Genomic DNA, 13,594 nt, shown 5'->3' with positions numbered 1-13,594 from the left:
AAACAGGCATACAGCTTCACATATCATTAAATATGTTAAAAATACAAAACTTGCAAGAACAAATGCAAGGATCCAGATGTGAGCATCGCATAAGAATACACCTGGTGTCAATTCAACCTAAACACTCGGCTTCCCTCAATCCTGCATATGCCACTAAAATTATAACAGTCTATATGAAAAGCAGCACATTGCTGACATGCACTGTTAGTGACGTCCTTAAAACTGCTGAATGTAAACTTGAAAGCGGATTATCTCAAGAGGATAAGCAACTGCCACATGTGCATCAATTCAGCTCATTGCAGAACAAGTTGCAAGCTACAGCTGAAAAATATTAAAGCAACCTTCCTGGAAGACAGACTGCACTAATGAACAGGCTCTCTTGCCTGTTAAAGCCTATTCCCACTTACGCCAAGTATGCAACATAGAAAAGGGATAGAGGCAAGAGTGTGGCTTTATAACAAGTGCCTGATGCAACTGGTTATTCTCCAGATGAACAAACTGTCAGCAGGTGATCATATAGCAAACTGAGCAGGTAGGTGCACATCAGCAGTTTGGCATTTATTCTGCCTTATGCTCGAATTCTTGCACGCTCCATAAGGCTTATCGGGGAACCCTGTGCTGACACAGCGACCAACCTTCTGGTCCTGCTTCCAGCCAAGTCCTCACTGATGCCATTGCAACCATGACACTGCTCTTCAAATCATTTTCTGAAGTATCGTGTGTTAACAAAAGCATATGTTTAGTAGCTTCAATACAAATTATGCATCTGCACACACACACAAACCTCTGTGAAAAGAACAGTGTCAAAGCTGTGAAAGCAAACACTTAGAAGCAAGGAAATGTCAAAATTCAGGCTGCAGAAACACCCTCATTTTATTCCCCTGGTGCATATAATTAAAGAGTGGCATATCATCCAGGTGCAACAGTTGGCAGCTGTTAATAAAAGTGAACAGCATCCTGGGAGAAAGCCACCATGCAGATTTGCAGTAAGCACTTTTCAAAACAAGCTCTTTTTTTTATATAAATAAAATTTAAAAGTATGTACAGAAATAGATAAGAAGAGAACTACTGATTAAATACTTATACAGAGAGAACAAACACATCTAGGAAACTGGTATACAAGTATCACTGGAGGAAGAACATAAAATAACAAATCAAATTTTAAATTAAGATCCTGTGGCTTTACCCTCTGCGCCACTGAAAGCAATGAAGGCATTCCAAGTTCCACAGTTTTACCTACAACCTCACGATATTTGGGGGAGAAAAAAGGAAAGGGTTGAACTGAAAGACCAGTGACCACCTTAGAAACCCAACTTTTCTTTGCAATGCAGTAACTTCCTGACCTATTTGGTTGGCAAGATGGTTTGAAAGTGACCCCACACACACACTCATGGCCCCCAAAACTCAGAAATCAGAGAAAGGTAAAGATCCTAGAACTATATATAAGTACACACCAAATTTCCCAGGTTTTAAGCCAGTATTACTACTTGGACAACCCTGGATCATGAGATACGGACACGGTTGACAACGGCAAGTCCCGGCGCAGAAGCCCTCAATGGGAAGCCCACACCATTGTTGGTTTCCCAGATGCAGAGCAGCGATGTTGCAGGGGGAGGCACAGTTACTAAGGGCATTAACGGGGCAAGATCTCACTTGCCAACACACCCAAAGGCCTTTGGCCACCACGTCTCCATTCCCTGAAGTCTACGGTGGAAGACACAGGAAAACAGTGAATTTACTCACGGCAAGATTAACACCGTGACATGTGAAAGCGTATATGGCATCGTAAGTTCTGCTGTTGTCTACTGGCACCACTTTTGTCCATATTTCTCTGCGTCCACTTGCCTATATTCCCTTCAACGGTTGCTAGAAGATAGAAATTTGCGAAATTAATCGCTCCAGCCGTTGCTTGAGGTAAGAGGTCCTGACGGGCTGAGATGAGGGCTGCCTCCTCCGTCCTACCCAAGAAGGGGATGGAGAGGTCTGCAGTGGGAGGGGGCTTGCAATGGGGAAGGTGGGGTGCGGGGCCAAGGACCGATACCACCGCATACGGACTTCTCTATACTCTCACTTACGTAAACGCTGCTTAAACTGACAGCCTGTGCCTAGTCACGGGGAGCATTTTAGGAGTCGGCTGCCTTGGTTGATGTAGAGCAGTCACATAATCTGCACGACCTGCATCTCACATGGGCTCCCTGGCAGGCAGCCCCAGCCCCAAGTCACTCCTCGTCTACCGAAAAGGCTGGGAGCTGCACCGCTTCCCCCGTGCTCATCGAAAAGCGCTTCAGAAGGTGAAGGCAGGGCACGAAGTTCGCACAGAAACGCGCCTGCTACGCTGGCGTATAATTTTGCATAACGCACGCAGCGCAATGTGCCACTAGCAGGTGACAGCTGCGCAGGCGCCCTTCGGAAACACCTCCCTCCTTCGAGGAGGGCCCGCCGGGGCGAAAGAGGCATTTCCAGCTCTCTGCAGGGAGGCTGCTCTGCCCACCTACCCACCCCAGCACCTTCAGGGTGCCCAAATACACCTCTTCTTCTTTGTTTTTTTTTTTTACCTCTTTAATACAGAAATGCATTCTGAACAAAAACGCTTCTGTGAAAAGGCCACTTTTAATATTAATTGTTTTGCCTTCACAGACGAAACTGGTAAATTGTATTTTTAGCCGCTGCTTCCCAGTGTTGCAGAAAGCCACTTGACTAATTGTAACTAAAAATGTACTTTTTTCGAGCTTAACAATAGCGCTAAAGAAAACGGTAAATTCTTTGGTGGATGAGAAATCAAGTAAGTCAATTTGCCTCACTGACTCTTTTTTGTAATGCTAAAGATTACACCTAAAAGTAGTTATACGTAATCTCGGTTCAAGTTTGTTTGTAAGAACTTTGGCTCAATACATTGTTACTCCACAACGCTATATGGAGTTATTCGGACATTTCATTGGGGTCCACAGCAGGTAACACAATCTATTCACTCTACTAATAGAGCCTCATACCACCCCCACCGCAGTGATGGCAACATAACCTCAGCTGTCTAAAAATGCAAAAAAAATCACTATCTTGCGATACCTGCCTTTGCCCGATTCCCGTCGCCCAGCGATTGACCCTTCTGAGCCCCAAACAGAAGGCTTGAAGCAATCTGAGAGTATATTGTGCACAGGCTCCCAAAGTTAGCTGAATAACAACAATACAGCTAACTCAGCGGGGTTTCAAAGCCACAATTTAAAGCTAAATTGGCTTGCTCTTCATAGGGGAACTATGTTTCCTCAGGATTAGCAATAAAGACTGCCTGAGCTGATCTGACAAATCAGCCTTTTACCCAAAAATGTCAGATTATAGGCTGCGATACTTTTATTCAAAAGCAATGGAAAGAATAATCTGTTCAACATTCTCCTGCGCTCAGCTAAAATACACTTAATTGCATCAGGCACTACCAAACATTTTTCAAGCCCAGAAAATAATAACATGCCTGACATTATGGCAACATAAACCGCAAGAAGTACCGTAACAGATTTGATTTTAAGTCCAATGCTAAAGACGTTCATAGGGAAGGCTTAAAAATCTCACCTTAGCTCACCCTCTTGAGCTTAGGTGCCCGTAGGAGCTGCTGGTTCCCGTCCCACACAGGTCACTCAAAACACATCATCCATGAAACTGCCCTCGAAGCAGCTGGTAAAGTAACTAGCGTTTGGCCCACAGTATATAACATCTCATGCTCTCTTGAAGACCTCTTTAGCTTCTAGCAATTTCAGGGTGAGGTAATGGCAGATTTTTGGCACCCGCTCCGCATTGCTTTGATTCTGTACAATGCATTGTGTCAGCGTGGTGGATCCGAGCCTAGCTGGGGACTCATTAATCCACAGATTTCATTTCTAAACACACAATTTTCTGAAACAATAATGCGCATTAACTCCTCCGGAGTTGCTAAAGTCTGCTGCAAATCAAAAATTGTTTGGGCCCCCTTTACTGAAGTTAGATATTTTGGTGACCATAATGGCCTGGACTCTGCCAAAAAGCTACCAGACATTAGTAGTAAGACCCCTACTTTATACTATTATGGCAATTTTATTGAAATTTAGGCAATGCCCTTGCTCAACAATGGCTTTACAAGACGAAAATCAGATGTCAATTATTATTTTGCTTTCAAAATACACGCAGGCACTAATCCTGGAATAATAGGCTCATAAAACATCAGCTCAGGAAAATGCAGCAATTACACTGATCCAGCAAGCTGTCCACGGGAGACGGCTTTGTTTCTACATTTTGCTTCGCTGAACTCTACTGGCAAGCATATTAAGTATACACTCCTGCAGATTAACTTTTCCTCTGCAAGTGAGTGGACTGGAAGACTATACACGGCCAATTTCTGGCTCACCCTACGGAAGGAGGGACCACATCTCTTCCAGCCTCTGGAGGAGCACGGAGTCACTCTTGGGGGATTTTCCCCTGAGACAAGACAAGTTTAGGGATGGAGGTGGGTCAGAAGGTAACTGTCACATGCAGGTACCGATGTCATGTCTCAGACAGCTCCATTAACTCCAGCCCGACTTTGGCCACCTGATGTCCGGAGGAGGAGGTCTGTGCTGAGCGTCGGTGTCACCTGGGCTCAGATGCTGGCACTGTCATATCTAACTCTCCAGCGCCCGGTCCGCGCCTCACCGAGATTTCTCGGAAGGCACAAATATAGCTTAATCAGTGGATCTGGCCCTTCACGTATCAGGATGCTCTTGTAGAAGTACTTTGCCATGGAGATACACTATTTCTTATGTAAAATGTCCTCCTCCCACAGAACTTCCTCCCAAGACCTGCTGCCACCGGTCCCCACTCTCACGCCGCCTCGCGCTTTCGCTCCTCACCCCATTCCCACCCTTGCCAGCCTCAGCCTCCTCTCCAACACAGCCCTGCACTCTGAAAGAAAGGAGTCCGGGTAAGCAGATGTTTTTCTTCTCTTCCTCATATCACAGGCAGAGCTCAGTCGCCCGTGGTGGGCTCCATGTAGGCAGAGCTGCCGGCAGCTGTGAGGCAGAGCCAGTTTGGGCACGTTTCAGCTGCCTTTGGCTGGAGGCCACGTGAAAGCTCGGCAGAGGAATATGCCCAGAAGAGCTGAATGTCCATCAGCTCTCTACTTGGGATGAAATTCTCACGTGGCATCACGCGTGGGACGGAAAGCATTCACCCCTCTGGTTAGAGGGAGGAACCTCGCTGAGATAGAACCTCACCTGAAGCAAATCTTTAATTACACTTATCTCTTATCGATTAAATCAAATTGCTTATCCATAAATACCCGGAATTATATAGGTGGATTTTCTGGGAAGATGGACTTTTGATTAGTCAATTTGAAACTATGCGACTGATCTTTCACCCACTGAAGTCGACAGCAAGAGCTTCCTTTGATCTGATGGTACAAGATCAGGTCAGACGGAGCTCAGAGATCATCATGCCTGTCCACAAAGAAGGGCATGGTGGCTCAGCAGGAAGGAAGTGTGATTCTCCTAGAGTTTCTGCTTGTCACTTTGTCACGGTGTGTGTTATTCAAGACATTGAGGGGACAAAAAAAAAAAAAAAAAAGAAAGCAGCAGGCCTGGGAGCTGAGACAGAGGGGCGTGTGGTGGGTCTTTTTATTTTTTCCCCTCTTAACAGACTGAGATAAATGTAGCAATCCACAAACGTGGAGGTGGGAAGGACGTGTGTGTGCATGTGCCTTTTATCAACTGGAGGATCATTGGATGTATCTGTTACCAAGGAGAAGCACACACTTGGTAACAGAAGAGAGCAAATTTTTTTTTTTTTGCATTCCTATATGATAATAATCACTAACCTTATCATTTTCCTCATGATGAAATTCAGAGCTCTATATTAAATTTCACTCTGTGACAAATTTACTGGAACGGAAAAAGAAAAGAAAAAAATCCAAGAGTACAGGAATGCAAGCTACCAAGATGCAATCGTAACAGCAGCACATTTACAGTGCTGCTAGAGCTGGAGGAAATTACACTGTACTTAGTCCCACTGGTCCAAGGAGCTTTCAGTAACAGCAAGGCACCCCGCTTTGGGCAGCCCTCTCTTCAGGATCTGATAAAACAGAGCCAGAAGTCAGATAGCTCCAACAACTCTTCATCGGGGGGGCCCTAGCGGGCTTGTCCTTGCTCCGTTTACCGCCCAGCCAAGCCCCTGCTACTCTTTATAACGTTGTGACATATCCTGATTGATGGGTAAAAGCCTCCACTGAAGGGTTCTGGATAATAAACAAAAAGCAGAGACCTTCCACGGACTTTTCGTACCGGTACCCTGGGAAAAAAACCATCCAGGGCGCATCTCACATCTTTTGCCGTGCAGCGATACCAACAACTTCTAATCGCCGAACTGTACCCCCTCCCGCAGACACACGCAGCATCCCCCATCGCTCTGATGAGCAAGAAGTACCTGTACGTACCTACACGCTAAATGTCGCGACTAGACTGCACACAGCGACCTGTCCTGAGCAACACAAGTCTCACCATCAAAAACACATTTCTGACCAAAAAAATAAGCAAACAAACGGGGAGGGGGGGGGAAGACAGGTCAAGGCAACTGAAGTATTTCAAGAGGAAAGCAAAATCACAGCCACGCAAATCTCACTATGCGAAGGGGAAGCGCCGTTTCCACGCCCGCAGCGTGCGGCAGCGCCGCGGGAAGTCGGGAGACGGGCGCCCAGGGGAGCCCCGCGCCGCCCCCGGCTCGGCGCCCCCCGGCTCGGTCTCCTCCGGGGGACCCATCCTCCCGGCCGGCGGAGACGCCGCACGCTCATCTCACACCGCCACCCCCCCCACGAGCCCCCCGTCTCCGGGGTGCCGGCAGCCACCCGAGGGGTGCCCGGCGGCCCCGGTCCGGGCGCGGTACCTTCTCTCCGGTGAGCACATGCAGCCCCTCCCGGACCTTGGCGAAGGACCCCTCTCCCAGCTTCCTGCCGATCAGGTAGTTGCCGACCCGCTTGGTGTGCTGGAAGTCGCGGAGCCGCTCCCGCGGCGCCGCCGCCGCCGCGCTCAGCCAGGCGGCCAGGAAACTGCCCTCCGCGCCCGCCGCCGCCTTCCGCGCCTCCCCGCCGCCGCCGCCGCCGCCGCCGCCGCTGCCCGCCACCGCCGGCGGCTCGCTCAGGAGCCCGTCGCCCGCCGCCGCCGGCATGCCCGGCCCTGCCGCTGCCCCTGCCGCGCCGCCTCTCCCCGGCCCGCGGGGCGGTCACCGGGCGGGCAGGAAAGTTGCTCGGGGGAGAGCGCCGCCGGCCAGGCTGGGGCGGAGGGGCCGGGGGGCGGAGCGGGGCTGGCGGGGGGCCGGGGCTGGGGCGAGCCGGCGGCGCGGTGCCCCGGGCTGCCGCCCCTCATTGGATCCGGCGCCTCCCCTCCTCCCGCCCGCCCGCCCGCCGCGGCTCTGCCCCGCGCCGGCAGCGGCTCCGGGCGTGAGGCTGCTGCGCCGAGCGGGGAGGGGGGGACCGGCGGAGGGAGGGACCGGCGGAGGGAGGGGGAGAGGGCTCGTTCAGTTTGAATTTGCGGTAATTTAATCCGCTCGCACGCGGCGGGAGCAGATGCGATCCCAACCCGACAGCCTGGGTATGTTCAGATCCGGTTGGCCCCGCCGCCCGGGACCCCACACCGGGGGTGGCCGCGCATCCCTCTCTGGAATTAAACCGGGGGTCCCGGCTCCCGGGCAGCGCCGTGACTCTGCCTGCGTGTGGCTCTGTTTTATTGCTGCCCGGGAATATCTTTTGTGCTGCTTTTCCCCACCTTCCTTCCCGACCACGCCTGAATCTTTCTCACCCCCGTGTCGGGGAAACGTGCTACCGCGACGCGATCGTGACCCCGCCGCCCGCCCGCCCGCCCGCTCGCTCGCTCGCTGCTCCCGCTGCTCCCGCTGCTCAGGCGGCGCCGGCGGGCTGCGGTCCCGCTCCCCGCCTCGTTCACCACCCGCTTCTCCATCTTATGCCTCCCGGCCCTCTGCTCTCCTCTGCCGGCGACGTCCTCCTCCTCCTTCTCCTGTTTGGCAGCGCGGGATTCCTGGCTCACAGCCCCCCCCCCCCCCCGCAGTCTGCATCCCCCAAATGCTCTCCGGGACCGGGAGAGAGGAGGCGACCTGGGCACCCATCCGCCGCAGGCTGCGTCCAGGTGATAGTCATTTCCCTACCGATCTTTCCCACCTCGTGGAGAGGGAGAAGAAACGGGTATATTGCTATTTTCACTGCCCAGCCCCCTTCCAGCTAGCTGGAGGCGCACGGAGAGGGAGAGCAGGAATGGGAGCTGAGAAAGAGCCGGCCGAGCTACCCGATCTAATTTGAGTTTCCGAGGGTCAGTGATGCTGTATCCTGCTTTGAGTTTCCGACGGTCAGTGATGCTAGCAACCTTCAGCTCATGCTGTGGACGAGCTAATAAAACAGTTAATTCATTGAAATGCCTTACGGCATGGAGGATTTTTAACTTAAAACCTATCTTTAGCGTGGTATCAGCAAGAAAGTAATCAAGGCCCCCTATTTATCTTCCAGCTTAATCTACGTTTTCAAGTTTTGCCCGCGTAGTTGCGTCAGTTAATACTTTGGAAAAAAGGAATCACGCGCACCCTGGCAGATGCGAGCTATGTCAGCGAAACCTCCCATAAAGATGCAGTTGTACCTGATAAAAACCGGCTTAGAGCTTTGCTGCAATCACACTCCCGCCCCATGTGAAGCTGTTTTTCCCACTAGAGGGCTAGCTAGCACAACTCTCCCCGCGCACACTCTGCCACCTCTTTTTAAGCTCTTCTTTTACTCCTTAAAAAAGTCAGACCAGTTTTACACCATGCTGCTGTCCATTAGCCTTTGCTTCTGTCTCGACCACACTCCTACCACTTCACTGGGAGAATTATACCCCGCTGGTCCCTTCCGCTGGAGTAGTCTAACTGCATCACTAATCGGATTTTGGCTGGCACAGGTGTTGATTAGCCATGTGCTTACACACCACCTTCTCTTGACATCACCGCTTTGGTAAAAATTCCTAATTTAAGCCAGAGCTGAGCAACGTAATGATTTTACCGTGCCAGTCGTGATGGACAATAATTCGTAGTCTCCCCCGTGTCAGTCCAGGCTTCCCAGGCGACTGTTAATCAGATTAAAACATACCCAGCTCTGGCTTTAGGCAAAAGGTGGGCAGCTGCCCAGGGAGGCTGGTGGCGAGGAGCTCCGGGCTGCCTGCACTGGAAGAGGTGTTGCTGCCAGAGGCGCTGAGCCCTGCCACCTCCTGATGACCCCACGGCTGGGACTGGTCAGGGTGCAACTGGGGCAGGAGCCCTTTCCACCCACCTTGTCAGCCCTTTTGGCCCAGCCGTGGCGGGAGTCATGCCGGTCTCCCCCCACACTTAGGAGATGTCCTTATCCGGACCCCAGCTCTTTCCTTGCAGCTCAGGAGGGGTAAGAAGGTGTCTAGTCTGCTGGGAAGAGAAGAAGAGGAGAGGGAGGGAGCGGGTGCCCATGCTGTGTGGAGGTGGTGGCTGATAGCTGTGTGGGATGAAGGCCCTTACTGCAAGGCAGAGTACAAGGAAGGAGAACTGGGGAAGCAGACTCGCATCACAAATTTCTGGAGCTCACCTGGCCACCTTCCACCATCTGATTTCTGCTCCCTGATACTTTTACTGACCCCTCCAAAATGTATTCCCTGTGGCTAAATAGAGTGGTTCCGTTGCAGAGAACCCTGGAACTGGCTCTGCACTCAATGAAATATATGTTTTCAGATGAAATCTCAAACAAAACGGAAATCCAGCACTGTCCCAGTAGGCAGAAACTGGAGAAGGGAAAGCTCCAAAGCCAATAAATAATATTTTGGTTTTAAAATATACACTCATCCCATGCTTTGGATACATTTACAAATGTTACAGTACACAGCCACCTAAAATAAAAGGCATTCTCCGGCCTACCACTATCCCGGGAGCAGTTCGGTCCCCTGTGGGAAGGCGTAGGGACACAGGACCATGACACGCTGCCTGAACTGGTGGCTGCTGTGCTGAAGTCGTGCTCCTTGTAGCTGGGGTGCACTTTGACATGACACGTCCCTAGCAGTAACACTGGTCCTGCCCCTGCTCTCCCCCAGGGTGCAATGCTGTGGCAGCGTGTTTGTGCTGCTCTGCTAAAAACAGGGTTGGTGAGGGGATCCGGGCTTTGTGAAAGTGCCAGGAAGTTTAAGACAACTCCTCTACTGACCTGGCCACCAGCGAAACCTACACAGTGAGGCAGTGCAGGTACTCCTGCACCACACTGTGCCGTGACGACGTCATGCTCGGACAAATTATCCCTGCATAAGACCTTCCTGAATCAACTGGGATTGATAAATCTGTCTCCCAACAAATCTGAATGGTCCAGGAGAGGACTTTTTTGATGTTTCCTAAATCAAAGCTGGAAGTGGGAAGGTGCCAGGAGCATCCCTGTATTTGCAGGGAAGGCGACCCAATCCTTGCACAGGTCAGGACAGGGGCAAGGTGGATTGTTCAGTGGTGAGCCTGGGTCTACGTCACAGACTTCTCTGGACAGCGTGATATATGTGAGGTTTTTAACAATACTGTTGTATGGGGAAAAAAAAGAAAAAAGAAAAAGCTGTATTGCAGACAGTTATATTGGAAGAAGAAAAAGTACATACTGTTTTCCAGTTGTGGAGAGGCTACATTCTATATTATTTAAAGGTATGACTATGCTAAGAGGGTTTGCAACTATATTTGCTATATAGCTGTTCTTGTGAGGGACCAAATACATGTTTCAGACAGACAACGCAAGAATTCCCAAGTGTTTCCTATGGAGGGAACTGGAACAAGGAAATAGGAAACATGGGTGCCCAAGAAAATGCTGGAAGACATGCCTGGATGCAGCTTCTGGCTAATCCTTATATGTAGCAATGGAGCGCAGAGGAAAGGCGTAGCTCTGTTTCAACAGCGACAGCATGCCCTTGGGCAGGAAGAGCTGTAAGGTAAAGAACGCGTTAATTAGCAGCAGGAGACCAGCTCATCGTTTAAATAGCAATATGTGCTACGCAGCAAGAGATGCTTAGCATGCACAGGCCCACATCCTCCACTCCCTGGCTATAGAGCTCATCTCAGCCACCCCACGCCGGCCTCAGCATCTTTAACTATGGACGCCCAAAAAGGGATGCACATCAGCGTCAGTACGTCCCTACTGGTGATGTGCCTTCATCATCTGCTTCCCTGCCGGTGCCACCTTGGGAAGGGGGGAACCTCACACACTGCAAAACAAACTGGACCCTTCCCTTGCCCAAAGGAATATGCTTTCAGACAGACAGACAGACAGACAGACAGAGGTATGTGCCTTTGTTTAGGCTCACAGCTCCCACTCGGCTAACAGAAACACGGTTTTGGCCACCATGATGATTAAACAGATGTTGATGGTATGTTTTTCAGTCAAACACCTGAAAATCAACCTCTTTTAAAAATAAAACTGGCAAGAAATGGCCATTGCAGCAAACATTAGGAGAGCTCTGAAAGAACCCAGTGAATATTTTTTTAATTGACTCAACTTGAGGACTTAATGAGTTGACAGTATCCTTTTAAACAGGCGAGACTGCTGCCTTCTCACGATTTCTATCCTGTCCAGCTGTGCCCATCAGGGTGCAGTCTGGATGGAAGGGGGATCAAAGGCTGCATTCATTTCTGTCCATGCTTTAATTTAAATTTAACTCCAATGTGCTTTATTTTGAGCTGCAGTCTTTCTAGGTAATGGCATTTTCTGATTAACTGTTGAAATTACTAATGAATTAAAGGCAGTAGCCTATCTTCAGGTTGCAAAAGCTGTAATAACAAGCTACTAAAAATAATTTAGTGCTTGATTTAAACCCATGAAAGCGAAGAAATTCAGAGTTACCCTGACAGTATTGTCCTTTGCCATCTTCACATTTTAAAATATTGTAGTAAAATATATTATTGGGTTGCAGACTAGGAGTTTTGCAGCCACGAGGAAGATTGAGGCCCCTAGGCCCAATCGCCAATGTCAAGGTCTACCTGGGCTGAATCCTTCAAGGGGTCAAACACTACAGGCGAGTTCCCAGGCTACAGTACCACGTCCAAGGAGGATGTGGCTGGGGACAGAACTGGAAAACGCTGGTCCAGCAGCAGAACGTGCCACTGCAAAGGAAATGTTTATGAGCCTGAGAGCCCATCAGCAAAATGCTTCGCCTTACCGTGCTGTTGCCTCTTCTGGTGCAGCTGGTGGTGGCAGCTTTCCAAGCACTTCTTGCGGAAGCACGGGGCTGTCGCCTGGGATGCTCAAATTCTCCTTACGCCTCACCTGCGTATGTGATTCACAATAATTGCTCTCGCTCATCCTTCTGAAGGGATCCAAGGTCCTTGAGTGAAGGAACGATGAAATCTCAGCTCTTTTCAAAGGCACGATGGTAAATGAAGAAGCAAGTAAACTCATAAGTATGCTGCACAAGAGCAATGAGTAAATTCTGTTCTGGTCAAATTAAAAGTGGGTAATTCACCATTCACCTGCCACATCACCAGGCCTTTTGAAGTCAATGGTCAACTGTTGACTTCAGTCAGGTTGTAGAAGAAACCCTGACTTAGGACTGATATCTTAGGTTAAAAAGAAGAAAAGTCATCCTGTTATTGCTTATAGTCTCTTTGGTATTTCATTCTGCTTTAAAAAAACTGGGTTTTTTGCGGTTTGGGGTTTTTTTGACTGCTGTCTAGTTTTGTAATATTTGGGTTTCAGATATTACAGGGATATTAATTTAAACCAGTTGGGTTTATTATATTTTTTGAAGTGAGAATGTATTTGTATTTGTTCTTAAAGAATTTATAAGACATGTTTTTTTACAGTGTTTAAATCCCTGTCTGAGTTCAGACTGACAAGAATCTAAGTTTACTGGCACTTCCACAATAACAGATGATGTACCTGATTCGCAAGGGTGCCCTTTCTCCCCTATACTGCAACATGGATAGCAGTGGAGACCCTTTCAATATGACAGTGATGTCTGGCATCAACTGGTAATGTTATGACTTATGTGCCTACATATGGGTACTGCAGATACCATTCAGCTGACAGTGACGGTTGTTATTTCTAAATCCATGTAGTCTTGTAATCACAGAGAATGAATGTACTTCACCTTTCAGTTGTTGCAGGAAGAGGACTTCTACAGTTAAGCTTTCATAAGCTTAAAACTTATATTTGAAAAATATTGAACAAATTTTGCCTTCAAAAATATTCAAAAAATATATATATGCGCGCAAAAGTACCTAAGTAAGCATTGAAACTACTTGATGACTTTTACAGAAATATGTTGGCAATGGGGTTATCTGTCACTGTGTCTCCGAGCACCAAAAGCTCTGCTATTCCTGTGCTCCCACCAAAATCTCCAGTTTGCTCTCTGCCCTGCAGCTTCTGTAATACAGTTCTCTGCAGCCAATACAAAAATCAAGAGCGTGTGATGACTTGGAGGTATCATAAAGCAAATTGAATTTAATATCAAAGTAAATAGTAGGGGGTTGCTGTACTGATGTTGTTACTCTTTTTCACATTTCATTAATTAAGAAGTTCAATTTTTGAATATAAATTAAACTGCTGTGAAACCCTCCTTGCAGTGCATGGTGTCATAAAATT

General features: G+C 49.0%; 1 protein-coding gene across 1 annotated transcript in view; it reads right to left on the bottom strand.

Annotated features, from left to right (window-relative positions):
- Window positions 1–7,155, bottom strand: part of HUNK (hormonally up-regulated Neu-associated kinase) — a 57,865-nt gene extending 50,710 nt beyond the window's left edge. Inside the window, exon 1 of the mRNA XM_075174238.1 lies at window positions 6,874–7,155. Coding sequence (XP_075030339.1) covers window positions 6,874–7,155 — 282 coding nt within the window. The remainder of the gene's footprint in view (window positions 1–6,873) is intronic.
- Window positions 7,156–13,594: the final 6,439 nt, after the last annotated feature.

The sequence above is a fragment of the Calonectris borealis genome, chromosome 1, assembly GCF_964195595.1.
Source record: "Calonectris borealis chromosome 1, bCalBor7.hap1.2, whole genome shotgun sequence".
Taxonomy (NCBI): Eukaryota; Metazoa; Chordata; class Aves; order Procellariiformes; family Procellariidae; genus Calonectris; species Calonectris borealis.
This window is presented reverse-complemented; position numbering and strand designations above follow the sequence as displayed.